At 37.4% G+C, this 16,353-nt stretch overlaps 1 protein-coding gene across 1 annotated transcript in view; it reads left to right on the top strand.

Moving 5' to 3' along the window:
• The first annotated feature begins 858 nt into the window (after positions 1-858).
• The window catches only part of LOC146478465 (RNA helicase aquarius-like), a 33,269-nt gene continuing 17,774 nt past the window's right edge, over positions 859-16,353 (top strand). Inside the window, exons 1-24 of the mRNA XM_085112020.1 lie at positions 859-1,207; positions 1,692-1,745; positions 2,754-2,794; positions 4,585-4,620; positions 4,770-4,815; positions 5,514-5,588; positions 6,256-6,330; positions 6,493-6,555; positions 6,985-7,053; positions 7,685-7,785; positions 8,140-8,216; positions 8,742-8,806; positions 9,245-9,301; positions 9,846-9,905; positions 10,056-10,107; positions 10,816-10,877; positions 11,257-11,360; positions 11,649-11,748; positions 12,232-12,303; positions 14,120-14,168; positions 14,267-14,359; positions 14,765-14,813; positions 15,717-15,768; positions 16,176-16,202. Of these exons, the coding sequence (XP_084968146.1) occupies positions 1,133-1,207; positions 1,692-1,745; positions 2,754-2,794; positions 4,585-4,620; positions 4,770-4,815; positions 5,514-5,588; positions 6,256-6,330; positions 6,493-6,555; positions 6,985-7,053; positions 7,685-7,785; positions 8,140-8,216; positions 8,742-8,806; positions 9,245-9,301; positions 9,846-9,905; positions 10,056-10,107; positions 10,816-10,877; positions 11,257-11,360; positions 11,649-11,748; positions 12,232-12,303; positions 14,120-14,168; positions 14,267-14,359; positions 14,765-14,813; positions 15,717-15,768; positions 16,176-16,202 (1,554 nt within the window). The 5' untranslated portion in view covers positions 859-1,132. The remainder of the gene's footprint in view (positions 1,208-1,691; positions 1,746-2,753; positions 2,795-4,584; positions 4,621-4,769; positions 4,816-5,513; positions 5,589-6,255; positions 6,331-6,492; positions 6,556-6,984; positions 7,054-7,684; positions 7,786-8,139; positions 8,217-8,741; positions 8,807-9,244; positions 9,302-9,845; positions 9,906-10,055; positions 10,108-10,815; positions 10,878-11,256; positions 11,361-11,648; positions 11,749-12,231; positions 12,304-14,119; positions 14,169-14,266; positions 14,360-14,764; positions 14,814-15,716; positions 15,769-16,175; positions 16,203-16,353) is intronic.

A 16,353-nucleotide genomic window follows, 5' to 3' on the forward strand; every position in this document is an offset into this window, starting at 1 on the left:
AATGATTTTCAAGCAAAATTTCATTTCGAATGACTTTACTTGCGCCAGTCTGCTGTATTTTACGCTGTCAATGTTTCGTGCATCCCTACTAGGGGTACCCATTTCGGTCCATATCACTAGGGATTTGGGTACGGGGATGCCGCCCAAATCCCCAAATCATGTGACACCGCACCTCAGTGGACAAAAACCTCATCTACTTAATCCAGTGTAAGAAGTGCCACTCTCAATACATTGGGGAGACAAAGCGCCAACTCATGAACGTTTTGGGGAACACCGCCGATCTATCCTGAATCACCATCAACTAATCAACCCAACTCCTGTCTCGCTACATTTCAACCGACCTGGCCACTCAATCAACGACGTCCACCTAATCCCGCTTGAACTTATACGTAGCAAAGGTGACTCAGTTAGAAAGGCTCATGAAGCTCATTTAATCAACAAAGCTATTGCACCCTCTTGGTATAAATAGACGTGACGAAACACGCCAATGACATGTCTCACACTTGTATCCTAGTCCTAAACAACCAATTATTGTCACGCATTTTATATTTTAAATCTTCATTTGTAAATATCCTTTTATGTTTCTCACTTTTCTTTTTCGTTCAGCCACCGAGGAAGGTTTGTTTTGCAAAACGAAACATCGGGTAAAAATTTGTTTTTTAAAACAAATATATTTCAGTTATTCTAGCCTTTGTTGTTTATTCTATCAAGCTCGTCATCTCCGCCGTGAGGATCAGTCTGCCGTTGGTATTTTGTATTTGAAATAATTTACTTCAAGTGATCATCGGTTTGTTATTGTAGACCGGGGAGACTGGAAAGAGTCTGTCAAAACGCGAAGGACTGGTACCAACAATCATTTCCAAAATGGCGGCAATGGCGATCCATCTGCTCTGGGAAAGTTCTTAACTGTCACAGCGGTTAATGCTTCATCAACGCAGTTAAACAGTGGTTTAAACAGACAAAACATTTCCAACTGTAATTTAGGAACTTTCTGCTGTAGGAGATGTAAGCCTGTTGATTCATTCGCTTCGCAGTCTACCAGAATTACGTAGACTGAACGTTTCCGATTTGCTAGGTGTTCGCTTGTACCTCAGCACGTGCAGACGTTGTGTTTTAGCTTTGTACAAGCAACATGAGTAATAAGGCAACAGGCCGCAGGGGCGCTGTGCCTACAGTGGAGCAGATCAGCTCCGATCGGATCACTCAGGTAGAGTACAACAATTGATCGAACTCTAGTACATTTATTAAGCTTGAATCTCAAAATCAGTTGATTGAAAGCTAATTAAGGGAACACACTTCTACTCTAAGACGTTTCGTCTTACCTCAGAACCAAAACAATTGCTGACGTAGTCTCGAGATAGCTAGAGATAGATAGATAGTCTATTGAAAAAATTACATTGCATCCGAAGGGTTGAATTGCATAATAATATTTACAGTTATATTTATAGGTAGAAAATTACAATTTAAACAAGAAAGTTAATATAATGAAATGTTAGAGATATGCCAAAAATGGTATTACACCATAATACCTTACCCCTCCTCCCCCCCTCCCTGTACCCGGTAAAGAAATGTACAGCTGATTTTTCATATCATTATCATGCTGGATAATTTGGATTATAAAGAATGCATCATAATATGAAGACAAACAACATCTACTGATGTTTCTTTGCTTGTCTTCTGTATGCACGTAGCTTGCAAACCAGTACTGGGCTCCTGGAGAAGGAAAGAAACCCTACAAACCACAGGTACCAATGCTACATCTACCAGTATGTTACTATTATTTAAATATACATTAATTAAAAAAGCTATATTCCAGCTTTTGGTTGGTTCCTATACAGGTTATTTACCTACCTACCTACCTTCCTACCTATCTATCTACCTACCTACCTACCTACCTACCTACCTACCTACCTACCTACCTACCTACCTACCTACCTACCTACCTACCTGTCCTACCTACCTACCTACCTACCTACCTACCTACCTACCTGTCCTACCTACCTACCTACCTACCTACCTACCACCTACCTACCTACCTGTGCTACCTACCTACCTACCTACCTAACTACGTGTACCTACCTACCTGTGCTACCTACCTACCTACCTACCTACCTACTTACCTACCTGTACTACCTACCTACCTACCTACCTACTTACTTACTATACTTACTTACAGATCTAATTCACCATCTTTTACTTACTTATACTTACCTACCAACCTAGTACCTACCTACCTACTTACTTACTATACTTACTTACAGATCTCATTCACCATCTTTTACTAACTTATACTTACCTACCAATCTAGTACTTACTTGCTTACTTACAGTGTATATACTTACTTTGTAACTTAGATCTCTTTGTGCCATACAACATATAAGGCCCCCACTACACAATGTAGTTCCCTCTTATCTTCTCAGGCTTTGGCTATTGTAGAGGACTTGTAAAGGGTTCTGTAACAACTACGTTTTTACAATTATTGTGATTTCACCAAGGAAAATAACATTATATTTAATCCGAATATCTGAGGTGTTTGAGGCCTTCTGAATAGTTATTTCACGAAATATTAATATTTGTTGGGTGTCTCTCAAAACGACTGGGGAGTGGGGTTGGGATGTGAACTGTTTTGATTCACATTTTGTGTCCCTGGGTGGGGTCCTGCATCTGCTCTTCACCTACCCCTCCCCTAAATAGTGATACACTACTTGGCTAGTAAATAAACTACTGACTGAAACTTGCTGTTTCATGTATAGATTGTTGATGACATTTACAGAAAGGAGATAAAAGGAAGCAAGTATGTTAAATATATTAAGGTTACTTATAGGGAAGGAAGGTCGAATTTTTCTCAAATAAATTTTTTTAGATAATTGTTGAAACAAGAAAGGGATGCAAAGTTTCGTGAAAACAGCTGTTAGAAATCTTAAAAAGAACGCGAGCTATCTGAAAAACAAAGTTTTGTAGGAAAAGCGGTGAGCGAGTGAAGGTGTCATAATCCAATTTATGCGGGACTGTGTTGAGATATTACGCGGCAAAATTTACCCGCGATCTCGAATTACTGGCAAATTTGCATATTTTTGTCTACATCGTGTTCAACGCATGTCACGGCTTTGTATGTAAAATTTTACTGTGAAACAGCGTTCCATTTTGGATTCAAGCATTGCGTAAAAGGTTGTTATGAAGAAAGCGAAACTAGAAAAGTCGCCTTGGGTGACAGTTAAGAAAAACCGAGCCCAAAGAAGGTCGAAAAATCATTTGACGAGGCCAAAAAACTTCAGCTGACGGAGAGCGACAAGGGTTCTTGGTACAACCAGTCAGATTTTCTATAACTGCCTCGGCAGCAGAGAAATTCAAGGACAAGAAATCGGATAGTGGAGAGTCGAACATCAGTTCGGAGTCCGAAATTGAAGATGCCGGCGACAATCCAGTCACTTTCGCCGTTGTTGACCGGCTGAAAACAGTTGAAAATAAGCAGCGAACCTCAGCGCGCAGCCTCGTGTACTGATAGCGGTGAGAAGTGCGTGTCTCTGGTCAACTCCGCTGGGGCTGCCAGTTTCATGTTCTGCATCTATCTGCCGTTTTCTTCTTTGTTTTGGTTTCGCCGGTGGCTCTCTCGCGCCAGACTTAAATTTTCCCATAAAGAAATCGCTTTACAATATTACAGTAACACTAAATGCTTACAGAACTCCCCAGGGAATGCTTCTTTGTGTTTGATTGGCCGGCGGCGTGAGCGCGTTGACAAGTATTTTAATGAGGTGCGAAAACTCAGAAAATGTTCCAAGGCCGAAAACACGGCTTTTGTTTTTGCGTGAATTCCCCATCTTCAAATGAATTAATAGGGTATGTAGATTTGCCAGATTTCAATGAAATTTGGCCAAAATGGTCATCAGATATTAATGCATGAAAGTGTGTCAGGCTTTTACGAAATTCAAAATATTTTTCCCGTGACGTGTTAACATCTGACGCGACTACAAAAATTTCCCATTGTCCATCTTTAGGATGGGTTTTCTCGCAAACCAATAGGAATAAAGAAAAAGCCTGACACACTTTGTTAGCCTATTGTCTCCTGGTTGATATAATTTGTGCAGTCTGTTTGGTTGTGGGCCTTTACGTGAGAGTGGGTAATTCAGTTAAGTACCAGTCGCTAGTAATGAGTTTGCAGGCCTCTTAGCGCTTATGTATCCAATAAAATAAAAAAACATTGATATTTTCGCAAACTTCAATTTATCAGCTTTACAGTGATATATAGTTTTCCGTGGTTTTATCGAAAGGCACAAACGAAATCAAAGTTTGTCCTTCGTACAAATTTTGGTTTCAACAAATGCACCCCAAGGGGGGAAAAAACCAGTAACTGTTGAGGCCTTCTTTAAATGAATGCCTACTGTACAATATTTTTTATGAATTATTGAATATATTTACCAAAAGATAGAATTTTAAATTAAAGGAAACATTTATTTATTTGAATTACTTATTGAATTGTTGATTTGATTATTTAGTATTATTATTACCTTATTTATTTATTTATTGAAAGTGTAATTATTATTACTATCTAGAGTAAATATCAATGTTTGGGTCTTCCTCTTCCAGGTTTGCTGTTAAGCGTGTTATGCTTCTAGAATTCAGGTACAATAAAAATTACATGGATCGTGTGAGCCAGTTTTCCTATTTTTATAATAAACAATGTGTTAAATTACATTATTTTACCTTCTGGTATTTCGTTCACAATTTTGCCATCACAATCTGTTTTAATTTTATGCCTTTTTTTTCTGCAGTCAATACCTTGAGAATTATTTGTGGACCAACTTTGATCCAACCAAGGTTTGCCCTTTTGTGTTCAAATTTTCTTCATGGTATTCAACAATAATATTAATAGTGAACAAACATTTGGCAAAGTCACACACCTAATTCTATGGTAGTAAGGCATCAATTTTTAATTAGTATGTTAATTCAGTATGTACAACACTTTCAAGTGCAGTCCTTTTTTCCAATTTTTTTCTCGAGAGCTCAGTCAGGCGAAAAGCTCATTGGTTTCTCAACTGAGAAAACTAGAAAGGTTCACCTTGAAAGTCTCAAAACTCAACTTGAAACTCAATCCTTTAAATTTTCAAGAATCCAGTCTCGATATTCTAGGATTGAGGCGCAACGGACTGTCTACTAACTTTTGAGCTTAACTGTACAAGTTGAGTTCAAAATTTTACGAATGCTAATCTATGATAACTGCCAAAGTTGTTACTTTTCCTTTTAAATACTGGTAAATTATTTCCACTTGAAATTTGGTTTTGAAAAAGTTATTTTCCATCTTTGACTGTTGATCTGGATTATCAGTGTTTTATGTTGAATAAGCAGACCCAGATGATACAAGTAATGTAGCAGGCAAGCTTGTGAATACATGTACTGCCAGTAGTGGTAAATGTACATATACAGTTACATGTTAATAGATTTAAGAATACAGCCATGTTAATAATACTGTAATTATTAATTTGATTGCAATAATCAATTTTATTTTGTCCCTATAGGCTACTATTGAACATGTGATGTCCGTTACTGTGATGGTAAATGAAAAATTCAGAGAAGGAGTCCCTCCATGGGAGGTACGTAATATGGTGCTATGAGCAGTAATAATTAAAATGTGCATTGTTACAATTATTTTAATAAAACATTATGTACACTGATTACAAATATAATTATATAAAGTAGATATTTTCGGCCTAAACTTTAGCCTAATGGGAATTTTTACTAAGAGCATGGTGTATATAAAGAAAAAAGGCACTATTTTGAGCTAATTAAGTCATCTTTTAGACTAAATTTGAATACTCGTGTGGTAAATGAATGCTGTTGTCCCCTGTGATTAATGCTGAAGTTTTAGCTGAATCATTGGGATTTTAAACATTTGTTTTTATGCAAATTCATATAATTATGTTTTATTTATTATCATGAATCTGTCTGGTTACAAATCAATTTTTGAAATTATTTTGTTCGCAGTCAAGCCCTACCCCACAACCACCACTTAATAAATAAATATCTATTACAACAGCTGTTTTAGTGGAAATAAAAGCCTATACAGTTTTAGTAGGCAAGTCATAAAACTCTTAAGCCCCAATTTTAACATTTACTTTTTCTTTAATTAACTGTTGAACTTCTCATTTATATATTTGTTATGGCATTAGTTGGGAGAATTATTATTTGTTTTATTAATTAAGCATCAAGATGTAAGACATTTTAACTTTGGTAAATAATGTTCTTTTGTTCTTTGTACAGACATTCAAGCAAAAACCACAACACTTTCATGGGTTTTTTCAGCGCATTATGGAAATAAGTTTAGCTGATGAAGACGTATGTATGATTCTATGTCATACATGTAGATAAGAGCAATCCATCTTTAATCAAATTTATATTTTATTTAATAATTACCAGACGAGTATTATTGGTTTCATTTGATGCCACACGTTTTCGATTTCTGTATATTTATTTTGGTGGCTGCATTTTTTTCTACAGGTTCTGTCAATCAGAGAACAGTCCATTATCCTCGTCTTTTTAATTCACTGTTTTAACAGCCTGGTATGTGAACAATCACTGAATGGATGAAAAATAATCTAGCTCAACACATCTTGGTACAGTGCTTATTACACTGCTGTTTTTGATTTGTTTGTGATAACTTTTTGACAACATTGTGATGGCTACCTTTAAGAATAGGCAATCAGAATTATAATGAACTATGCGAGGGGGAACTGTTAAGGTCCAGGTTATCTTTTCAACAATTGACAAAATTCTCTGCATCCCACTTTTGCTGCATTTTAATTGGCTACTTAGAACAGAGGCCACCACAAATTGATCATAAAGATGCCAGAAAGTTGTGGTCACAAACGAATCAAAAATGCAACAGTACAGCACATGTGCCACATCACTAACTAAAGGTCACTCTTTTGCATTTCAAAGTTAATATATATTTAATAAAAACTAACTTTTTTGTTTAATGATTTGTTCCAGGAAATGGATCTCATAAGAGAACAACTTCAACACCTGGTTTCTTTACCAATGTGGATTTGTCTTCTTCCGGTATGTTTTTGTATTAAGTTATTATCCCCTTAGGCAAGAAACTTTTTTAATTAGATAACTTCACATTCTCTTATTTTTCTCTCTGAACCAGTGTATTTAAAAATAATTATAATTAATGCATGCTGGTGAAAAAATGCAAGGGGTGGGGAGTAGAAACTTCAGAAACTGGTTTTCAAATGATTTAACCTAAAAGGCTACAATTGAGTTGCATCCCATCCAGGGGGACAGGGTTTCATTAATTTCTGCGGTAGGAGGGTTTTTAATGGTGAATAGATGTGTATTTGTTTGCTTTTGTTTCAATGTAATTTACTAGCGGTGAACTAAAAAATAACAAATAACAAATAAAATAGTAGATGGCTACCACTCATTAATTTGTTTTTTTAGTCTGGCTTAAACCTCTCCAAAGGCAGGTATCATTTTTAGTGTAAAATGGGTGCCACTTACTTGGCTTCTAATAAATCCCCAGGGGAAGTAGTGATATTACCTAAAAAGCTTCAGGGCTCCCTTGACCTGAAGACTGTGTGACATAAAAAATGTTTGGCTGACTAGCATCCTATACAGGGGGAGTCTACTTATACTCCATTTTTTTACACTTTTTTAACTTATAAATACATGATCCTTGTTTTTGTAGGAACGATTAGAACAGGAGCTTAAAAATGTGCCAAAGTACCGGAAATTTTGGAATCACATCAAAAGAAAAGAAGTACAAGCAGAAGAACAAATCAAGACAAAGTGAGTGCTATAAAGTGTGTGCTGGAAATATGTGCGACTGAAGAACAATTTGCAAGCCATCAAAAGTTAGGCACTTTATAATTAATTTTTGTTGAAAACATTTAGTGGTATGACATTGTATCTTATTTGGAAAATGTGATCATGCTGCACGCTACAGGTATTAAGATGTGACCAGGCACTTCCCCTCATGTTGTCTTCCCTTAGAGAGTAGCGCCTCTCTCTCTTCTGCGAAAAGAGCTGTTTGCAGGTTAATCTGGCATTAGCCCCCATTATTCATGATCTGTGTGAGTGTGTTTTTTATGTTAAATATGTTAAAATTAATGCAACAATATGTTTTTTTTTTGTCTTTTCTAGACAAGAGAAGGAGAGAAAATACCTGTCCAATCTCATTCAAAAGTTTCTAACAACTTTAGAGTCTATTCCCGGAGTTGGTAAGATGTGTGACAACAGGCATTCTAAGCTGGCTCACATAAAATGTAATAAAAAAAATACAGTCAACTCCTGCACAACAAATTAGTCTGCATAGCAGGTAGGCTCGATTACCAGCCGCTGTTCGGGAAAATGAGCCCGCACTCATGAGGATCACAGACCAGACTCGGGAGACAGCGCAAATCGAGCCTACATAGCAGGGGTTTATTTAACCATTCACAATTTAGTTTATTTTGTGTAGTAAGGAAAAGACACTTAATAGTCATGTGTGTTTAAGTTCACACATCCAATTAAGGTGGCCTCCCAGCCAAGATTGCCACAATGCAGAATTGGCTTGAAAGCTTTCAAAGAAATTATCTTGTTGTTTGTGTTAAGTTTATCATTATTTATGGGGTGTTCTCTGTGATTTTTTAAATAACTTAGGACCAGATGTTAGCTTTGAAAATTAAAGTTGTTGCCTTGAAAAGGACAATGATTATCATAATAATAATACCGGTGTATTTATCAAAAATATATTTTTTTTGCAGGGTCTGTAGATATGGACAAAGTGCACTACTGTGAGAGGTTCTTGGAACTCCTTGTTGACTTAGAGGTAAACACGATGTTAATCATCGATGCTTAAAAAAAGCTTGCCAATATGGTATAAATATGGGAAATCTTGAATCTCGGTAAAGTAAAGTAAATTATTTAATGTCAATAATATGGGGAGTGCTTGTGCAATCTCCCGAACCAGAGGCTCATGATGAAATGCTTGTGAATAATCCAAATCAAATTGGAATTTGAAAATGCTGGTTTTTGAGGAGAGGGAAAAACTGGAGTACCCAGGGAAAAAACTCTCGGAGCAAGGACGAGAACCAACAACGAACTCAACTCACTTATGACGCTGAGTCCTGGAATCAAACCTAGGCCACATTGGTGGGAAGCGAGTGCTCCCACCACTGCAACATCCCAGCTCCACAGTTGTAGGTACAGGTGTAACAGAAGAAACAATTAAGGTAAAATTGTGATTTTTCCCTTTTTGTTCCTCCAGGCATTGTTGCCAACAAGGCGATTCTTCAATACATTAGTTGATGACCACCATCTTGTGGTAAGTTAATTGTTCATTTAGCATTGTAACTGTTTAATGTTAGTAAAGAGGTTTTCCAATACTAGGTAATTTTGCAAGAGTGTCACTAGCCCCCCCTCCCCCTCCCCTGGTTTAACTCAAATGAATCAGTGACTGCCAAACATCTCTGACCTCCCCCCACCCCTTCCACAAAGCAAGCCAGGCAATGATATTTTAGGGATTTCAGAAGCCTAAAATGGGTGGACACATTTTGTCATGAAATTTTTAACAATAAATTCATAAAGCACTGTTACTTTAAAGGCATAATTGAAGAGGTGCGTGAAATAAGGCCCTAAGTAACTTTTGATATAAGGTCAAATACTCTTTTTGTTTCACAAGTGAATACAATGAAATTTGGAAGGAGAATCTAGCTTTTTATCAGAAGTCACTTAGGGCTTTTTTCCAGGCACCCCTTCAATTGCTTAGCTCAAAGAAGTTAACTTTACTTCATCACCAGAATTGACAGAAATACATGTTACATGAGGTTATGCTTGAGAATCTAATAATCCCTTCCTACATTTCACAGGTCAAGTGCCATCTTTCAAATTTAGCACAAAGGGAGACAGAAGGAAGGTTATTTAAACAAGTGAGTAGAGGAAGATGGCTAAGGAAGAATTCTCAATTTTATTATATAATTTTTTTTATGTTCACAGTAGAAAGTTCTCAGAAGTAAGTGTTATTATTATTATTATCATCATTCATCTAATGCTTTAATTTCTGTGTATTGTTTTAACAGCTGTTGGACATGTTGAAATTCTACACTGGTTTTGAAATCAATGATGTTACAGGTAAAAAACACATGTTCAAATAAACTTTTGTTTCCCTTGAGTGTTAACCCTTTAACCCCTAAAATCAAAGAACAAATTCTCCTATGTTGTCACCATACTTTTCTTATAAAAGTACTGGGGAGAAGTTCTTAAAATATCAAGAAAATTCACCTTGGGTGATCATATCCTTAATTCTCATGACCTCAGGGGTTGAAGAAGCATTGACAGTACAGGGAGAAATTTGATGCTGATCACTGTCAGGGCTTAAAGGGACAGTATCACGCTCTTTTTAGTAACACATCGAAAATCAGAAAGACGCTATTCGGTTGATAGCAGCCAAGATATAATGACAAAATTCCATTAAAAGACTATCAGAATGCAAAGAAACTATCCAAGGATATTTTCGCCGGCAGATGACCAAGATAGAGAGGGGTTCAAATTTCGCTGTTGTAACGTACTAAAAATCGCCGGTTGTACTATATTTTGGTTCAACCTTTCGTCTTAGAATCACTATTAACATTTCTTTAAATTAGCGATTCAGAAATTAATTAACACAATGTTCAAAGTTTAAATTTAGTGAATTTTGGCCAAAAATCACGATATCTCCCATCGATCTCCCATGATACTGCCCCTTTAAAGGGTTAAAATAGTGGCAGTCTGTTGTATTTGACTGTGAATAAAATGCCCCATTCAACAGTAACCAAGTTGTTCTGTCCTGACTGTTTACAGGCATGGCTCTAACTGATCATGAGATGGTTGACATTCATTACAGCAAAATGGCTTCTCTCCAGGTAACTTGCCGTTGTTGTTATGGAAATGTTGTTTTGTGCAAGTAGGGAGATTAAGGAAACCAGTCGGAATACTTACAGTGCTTACAAAGGTGTGTTTAGTTTATTAACAAATGGTTCATTGCTGTTCTTTGTTGCATTTTGATCAGAGCAATAAGTGATTTTTTTTTTAGTGGCTTCTACGTCACCCGGGGTGGTATGAGGATAAGGATGATGATGATGATGATGACAACGATGATAATGATCATCATCATCATCATCATCGTAAGGAGGAGGAGGATGAATATTGAAGTTTAGAGTTTCTTTCATGTAGGTGTATATATTGTGCCTATTAACATCACTAATCATCATCAATTCTCCACTCTTGTTTCGCCGTTAATAGAGAGCAGTGTTCAAGTATTTTCCTGAACTTCATGACTTTGCTATGAGCAACATTGCTAGTATAGACACAAGGGATACCCTGCTGCAACATTTCGGATCTCTGTCGTAAGTATCTATCCATTATATTAAAACAGTCCCTTCGAGAAACCAGAGTTGCCTAGAGTTTACGAGAGTTCAAAAAATTAAATCTTCTTTCCTTTTAACCTGCAATTCACTGTAAGCCATTGAAAGTTTGGAAATGCCACGTGATGTAAACAAAGACAGAAACGGTAGGGTTACTAAACAGCAGAGCTATCGCAGTCCAAAGTTTTCCCCGTGGAAATGTGACAATCACTTGAAGTTTGCTAGAAAATAAAAGACATTATGATAAATTTATAACTTTTCTGTTCACAGTAATAAAACTCTCCATGAGGTAGCGGCGTATTTGAAGCTGTTGCCGTCGCCAGATGATGCTGGTGTGGAGAATAACCGGGAATTTCTCTTGGAGATGTTGGTAAGTGATTGCTGGCTGATATATGATATCTGTGTACATACTTCCAAGTTTGGTCGACAAAATCCCTGGTTGTATCCATCGTTGGTCGCTGATAATCCACCGTTCGGAAAAAAGATGGCGGCTTTACATTTTACGACAATACCTTGCGAACCTAACACAGCCAATAGGCACACAGAAAGCCATGTTTTTTATAAAATTTGGCCCTGTGCTTACAACATTGTGTACGCTAGGTTTGCATTTTTCGAGAACTATTCTGTCCGTTTATATGAGCGTTTTTAGGGTCATTGACGCTAGGCCTTAGCTTATGGGTAAATTTACCAGTCGGCATATTTTTTTTATTTTTCGGTACGCGGGTAGATTTCTTCATTTGTCGTAACTCATCGATGTACGTTAGTAGTGACGGATGTAACAAAAAATGTCTCAAGAGCTTCAATTTGTGTTTCGTTTCATTGGATGCTCATTTTGTTTTGTTTTCTTTTGCAGGTGTCAAGGCATGAGCGTCGCTTATCACAAATTGATGCCATTAATGAAATGCCACTTTATCCCACAGAACAGGTATTTGATTCAAAGTTCCCTTACTTTGAAATCAAAATTGAGCAACAGTTGCTCAACTTTGTAATGATTTCACTAAACTGCGAGTAGTCCAGAGACAATTAGAAAGATTTAGGATACGTTTACGGTAAACGGCAAACCGTAACGACAGAAGAGACCACGTGACTATGTTTGCCCTACATTTGCCGCTCGCTGTTTTCAGTTTCTCAGTAAAATTGAGTAGTTTTGCGTTAGCATCAAAGGCCAGAATTATTTTACGCTTTTTTCATCTATGTACTTATTTTTTCCCGTTTCCCGTTTACCGTAAATGCGATTCTGAATCTCACTAATAAAGCGAACGAGTCGAAAGACGCGAGTTCGCGCGAAAATTGCCTCACGCGTGGACTCAGGGCTCAATGTTAGCAACCAGCTGGTCGCATATGCGACTAGATTTTTTATTTTGCGCCTGAAAAATCATATGTGATCGCACTCACGCGCTTAAAAACGCCCAAGTTCAGTGCGCCTGAATCGGGGCCACTTTGATTCCTCACCTGACAATTATTGTGTACTCTGCCTGATTAAACACGAAACAGAAGCTTGAAATAATAAATTCAAATGTGGATGTAACGCAATTAGGTTCCATATAACAAAGTTACACCGTTTTTCTTGCATCAGTGTGTGTTTTATTTGTTGTTTTCCCAAGTCCATTTCTTGTCCGTGCTTCAACCCACCGCAGACTCTTCTCGATTTTGTGACCGCACCGCTGACACGTACGAGTTAAGGCAACCTTCTGAAACACGTGCTTCTCGCGCAATTTAGTTCGCTTTGCCGATATCAAAGAGTCAAGAATGTCTAAAAATTCTGGGTTAAGAGACTTTTTTTCTTCAAGGCAAGCACAAGTGCTACGTATTTCCTGTGAAACAATAAATTTTATTTCAGTTAAGTCAATGCGCAGTCAACAATGTAATTTATTCTCTTTTTCGAATCGCTCATTTACAAAAAGACAATTTATTCTCAAACAGCCGGCTGCTGCTTTCCAACACATTTGACCCAACTACAGCAGTTGTGAAGTGGTTAAACAGTGGGCAGAGATCAAGGCGACCTAACCTTTCCTACAAAAAGTGGCCAGATAAATTAATTTCAGTTGGTGATCCGTGGGACTTGAAGGATTTCGTTTGATCGAAAGGATTCAATGACGTTATTCCTTACCTTCGTTTTGTCTTATTATCTTTTTTAACGTACCATAACATGTAATATTCTAAAAAATGAAACAGTATTATTGCTATCGCAAACGTACAGTAAGAGACTGAAAGAAACAAACACTCGATTGAAATAAAACATTACCATGCTGGTAAACGATCGGCAAGCGAAAATAAGCAAAAGAAATGAACAACGGTTGGGTGTCGTCATGACACCATTATCAATGATCACTGATAAAATGTCTGAAGCTTCTGATTTTTCTTTTTGGTGCTACCAGTATTTTAAGTTGTGCTCCTAAAATTTTTAGCTGCACGCCTAAAATTTCGGCAGTGCGCCTAGAAATTTACACCTGGTAGCACAGGTGCTCCCAAAGTCAAAAATAAACTTTGAGCCCTGTGGACACTAAGAAATTAATGAGGGACCATTCGTAGTGTATGATTTTGTTTTGTCCAATGTTCAAAAGGCACGGTAAACAGTGCGAGACTAGTTGATCAACATGTACTTTGCATATGTACCTCACAGCTCTTTATTGAGCGTACAATGCAGTAGAAGGCTTATTGATTCAGGTATAAAAGTTTCTTTTTTTTTCTAACGCACATACTGAGAATTCCTTTCTTTTCTTTTTCTTTTCGTTTCGCAGATTTTGTGGGATGAAAACATTGTTCCAACGGAATATTATTCATCAGAAGGTACCGGACGGGGAAATGAGAGAGATGTTTCTTGATATTTAAGTATTATTACTGGAAGTACATTTATCGCCTTATTTGTTTTCATTTTCTTTTAACAGACACGCTTGCTCTTCCAAAGTTGAACTTGCAGTTTTTAACACTCCATGATTACCTGCTGAGGAATCTGAATCTCTTCAGGCTGGAGTCCACATGTATGATCGATATTCCCTCTGTTTTTTTTTTTTTTTTTTTTTTCTTGTTTTTTTGTATTTGTACCAAGAGAGACGAAGTGGCCGAGCGGTTAGGGCGCCGGACTTGAAATCCGTTGGTCCCCGATTCAACGAGTTCTCGCTCCAGCCGCGTGCTGGAGTTCTTTCTCGATAGCCCAGAATTGCGTTTGTAAATAGCCAGCTGGTCTGCTACCTGTCAGTTGGGTTTTTTGACCTGTTCTGTTGAATTTGGATTATTTTGTTCCCCATCATTTGGGTGGAGAGCCTGTAAACAACCTTGGTACAGCTGAGCGCACCTCAACTATAAACAAAGCATTTACATATTTTAGTTTTTTTACCATGCCAAACCCATTTGCTGAGTTATTTTTCTTCGTTCTCTGTCAACAGATGAAATTCGTCAAGACATGGAGGATGTGATTGCTAGAATGCGACCGTGGTATGTTAAATGATTTTAGTTCACTTCAGCATTAACGGAACGAGACCTTCCTTTTTTATTTGCAATTACTAAGTTGAAGTGATAGCACTATATTAAAAGTTTACAACTTTAAAGTTCTGTTTCCAACATCGGCTCTTGGTTCAGCAATTTAGTTTAGCTAGCTACATTTTTGGTGGAAGAATTTCTGTACAAATTTATCTGCTTGTGATGTAATAAAGTTTTGTTGTTCTTGTTAATAAATAGCTAGTTATCAACCTCATCTACCTTTACTTATTCTTACTGATTTTCGTGGAAATGTAGTTTTTGCAAAATTCACGCCTTGTGTTTCGCAAAAGTATATACTTTCACGACTTTAGACAAAATGGCATCTAAAAGCCTTGAAATTTGGTAACAATGTACTATGACCTTTTATATTCGCGTTTTTGAGACCGAGCTGCCGGCTCACTAACATAAATAGCAAATGAGGTACATTGTTAATTTTGTATAGTTCATGAAGGCGTGGTGGTGTAGTGCCCAGCTCGTTGGACGTCAGATCCAAAGGTCCCGTTTTTGAGACCTAGCCTCTGCTCAAACCTCGTTCCCATGGACCCTGGGAACGAGGTTGGCCTCTGCTGTCACGTTTGCTTCCTTAGATAAGAAACTTTACTTTACATTCACAAGGTTATGCGTACAAATAGGTACCAGCGATATACTACAGGGGGTATCCCAGCTGTGGGGGATGGGGGAGGGGGAAGCAATACTCCTAGTTGTTTCATACTACAGAAACCGGAGTAAGCTCCGGCCGTGCGGGCCAGTCAGGCTCGAAGTGCAACTTAATTTACCAGGTTACATTGTTTAATTTACACAGTAGATTTTACAGAAAGCCGTATTAAATATTGTTGTCGGTTTCGTTTTCTTATTTAGGCAAAATGAAGCAGGACAGACCGAGTTTGCCGGTTGGGCGAGGATGGGCACAGTAAGGCTAAAGTCCTGACTTTTATTCAGACAAACATTGTGAAAAATATTCTGTTATCTCGAACAGTGATGGCGAACAGAGAGTTATTCGAGGATACAGAAGTTCAAGACACCCAGTAGTGAATTGCTGTTACATTTTAAAAGAGAAATGGGTTTTCCGTTTGACAAAGCGGGAGTTTGAAATAGCCAAAAGTCTTCCGCAATTCCTCAACAGTTTTTCGAAAGAGACAGGGTACGAGAGTTTTGGGATAGCCGGTGTTCCAGAAACTATTAAATAAATACTTTATTTTTCTATTTCTTTTTCAGCAGTGCCCAATACACGCTTATTTCCAACAACAAAAAAATTGTTTTTATATTTTCCCAACTTAAATTTACTGTAACTGTTTTTCTGGTTGTTGTTTTTTGCAGAAAATAGTCAACTTTAGTGTAATTGAGGTACGTGAAGTGGTCACCATTATTTTGTTCAGTGTGCAAATTATTGTCTAAAAGCTAGCGACCCGTGTGAAAAGACCTCTGACAATTCTTTTTATGTTCCTTTGCGAAGTATAAACAAAGACCGTAAGCCTAGCGGCCAATAACACAGTAA

The sequence above is a fragment of the Pavona decussata genome, unplaced genomic scaffold, assembly GCF_977016875.1.
Source record: "Pavona decussata unplaced genomic scaffold, jaPavDecu1.1 SCAFFOLD_64, whole genome shotgun sequence".
Taxonomy (NCBI): Eukaryota; Metazoa; Cnidaria; class Anthozoa; order Scleractinia; family Agariciidae; genus Pavona; species Pavona decussata.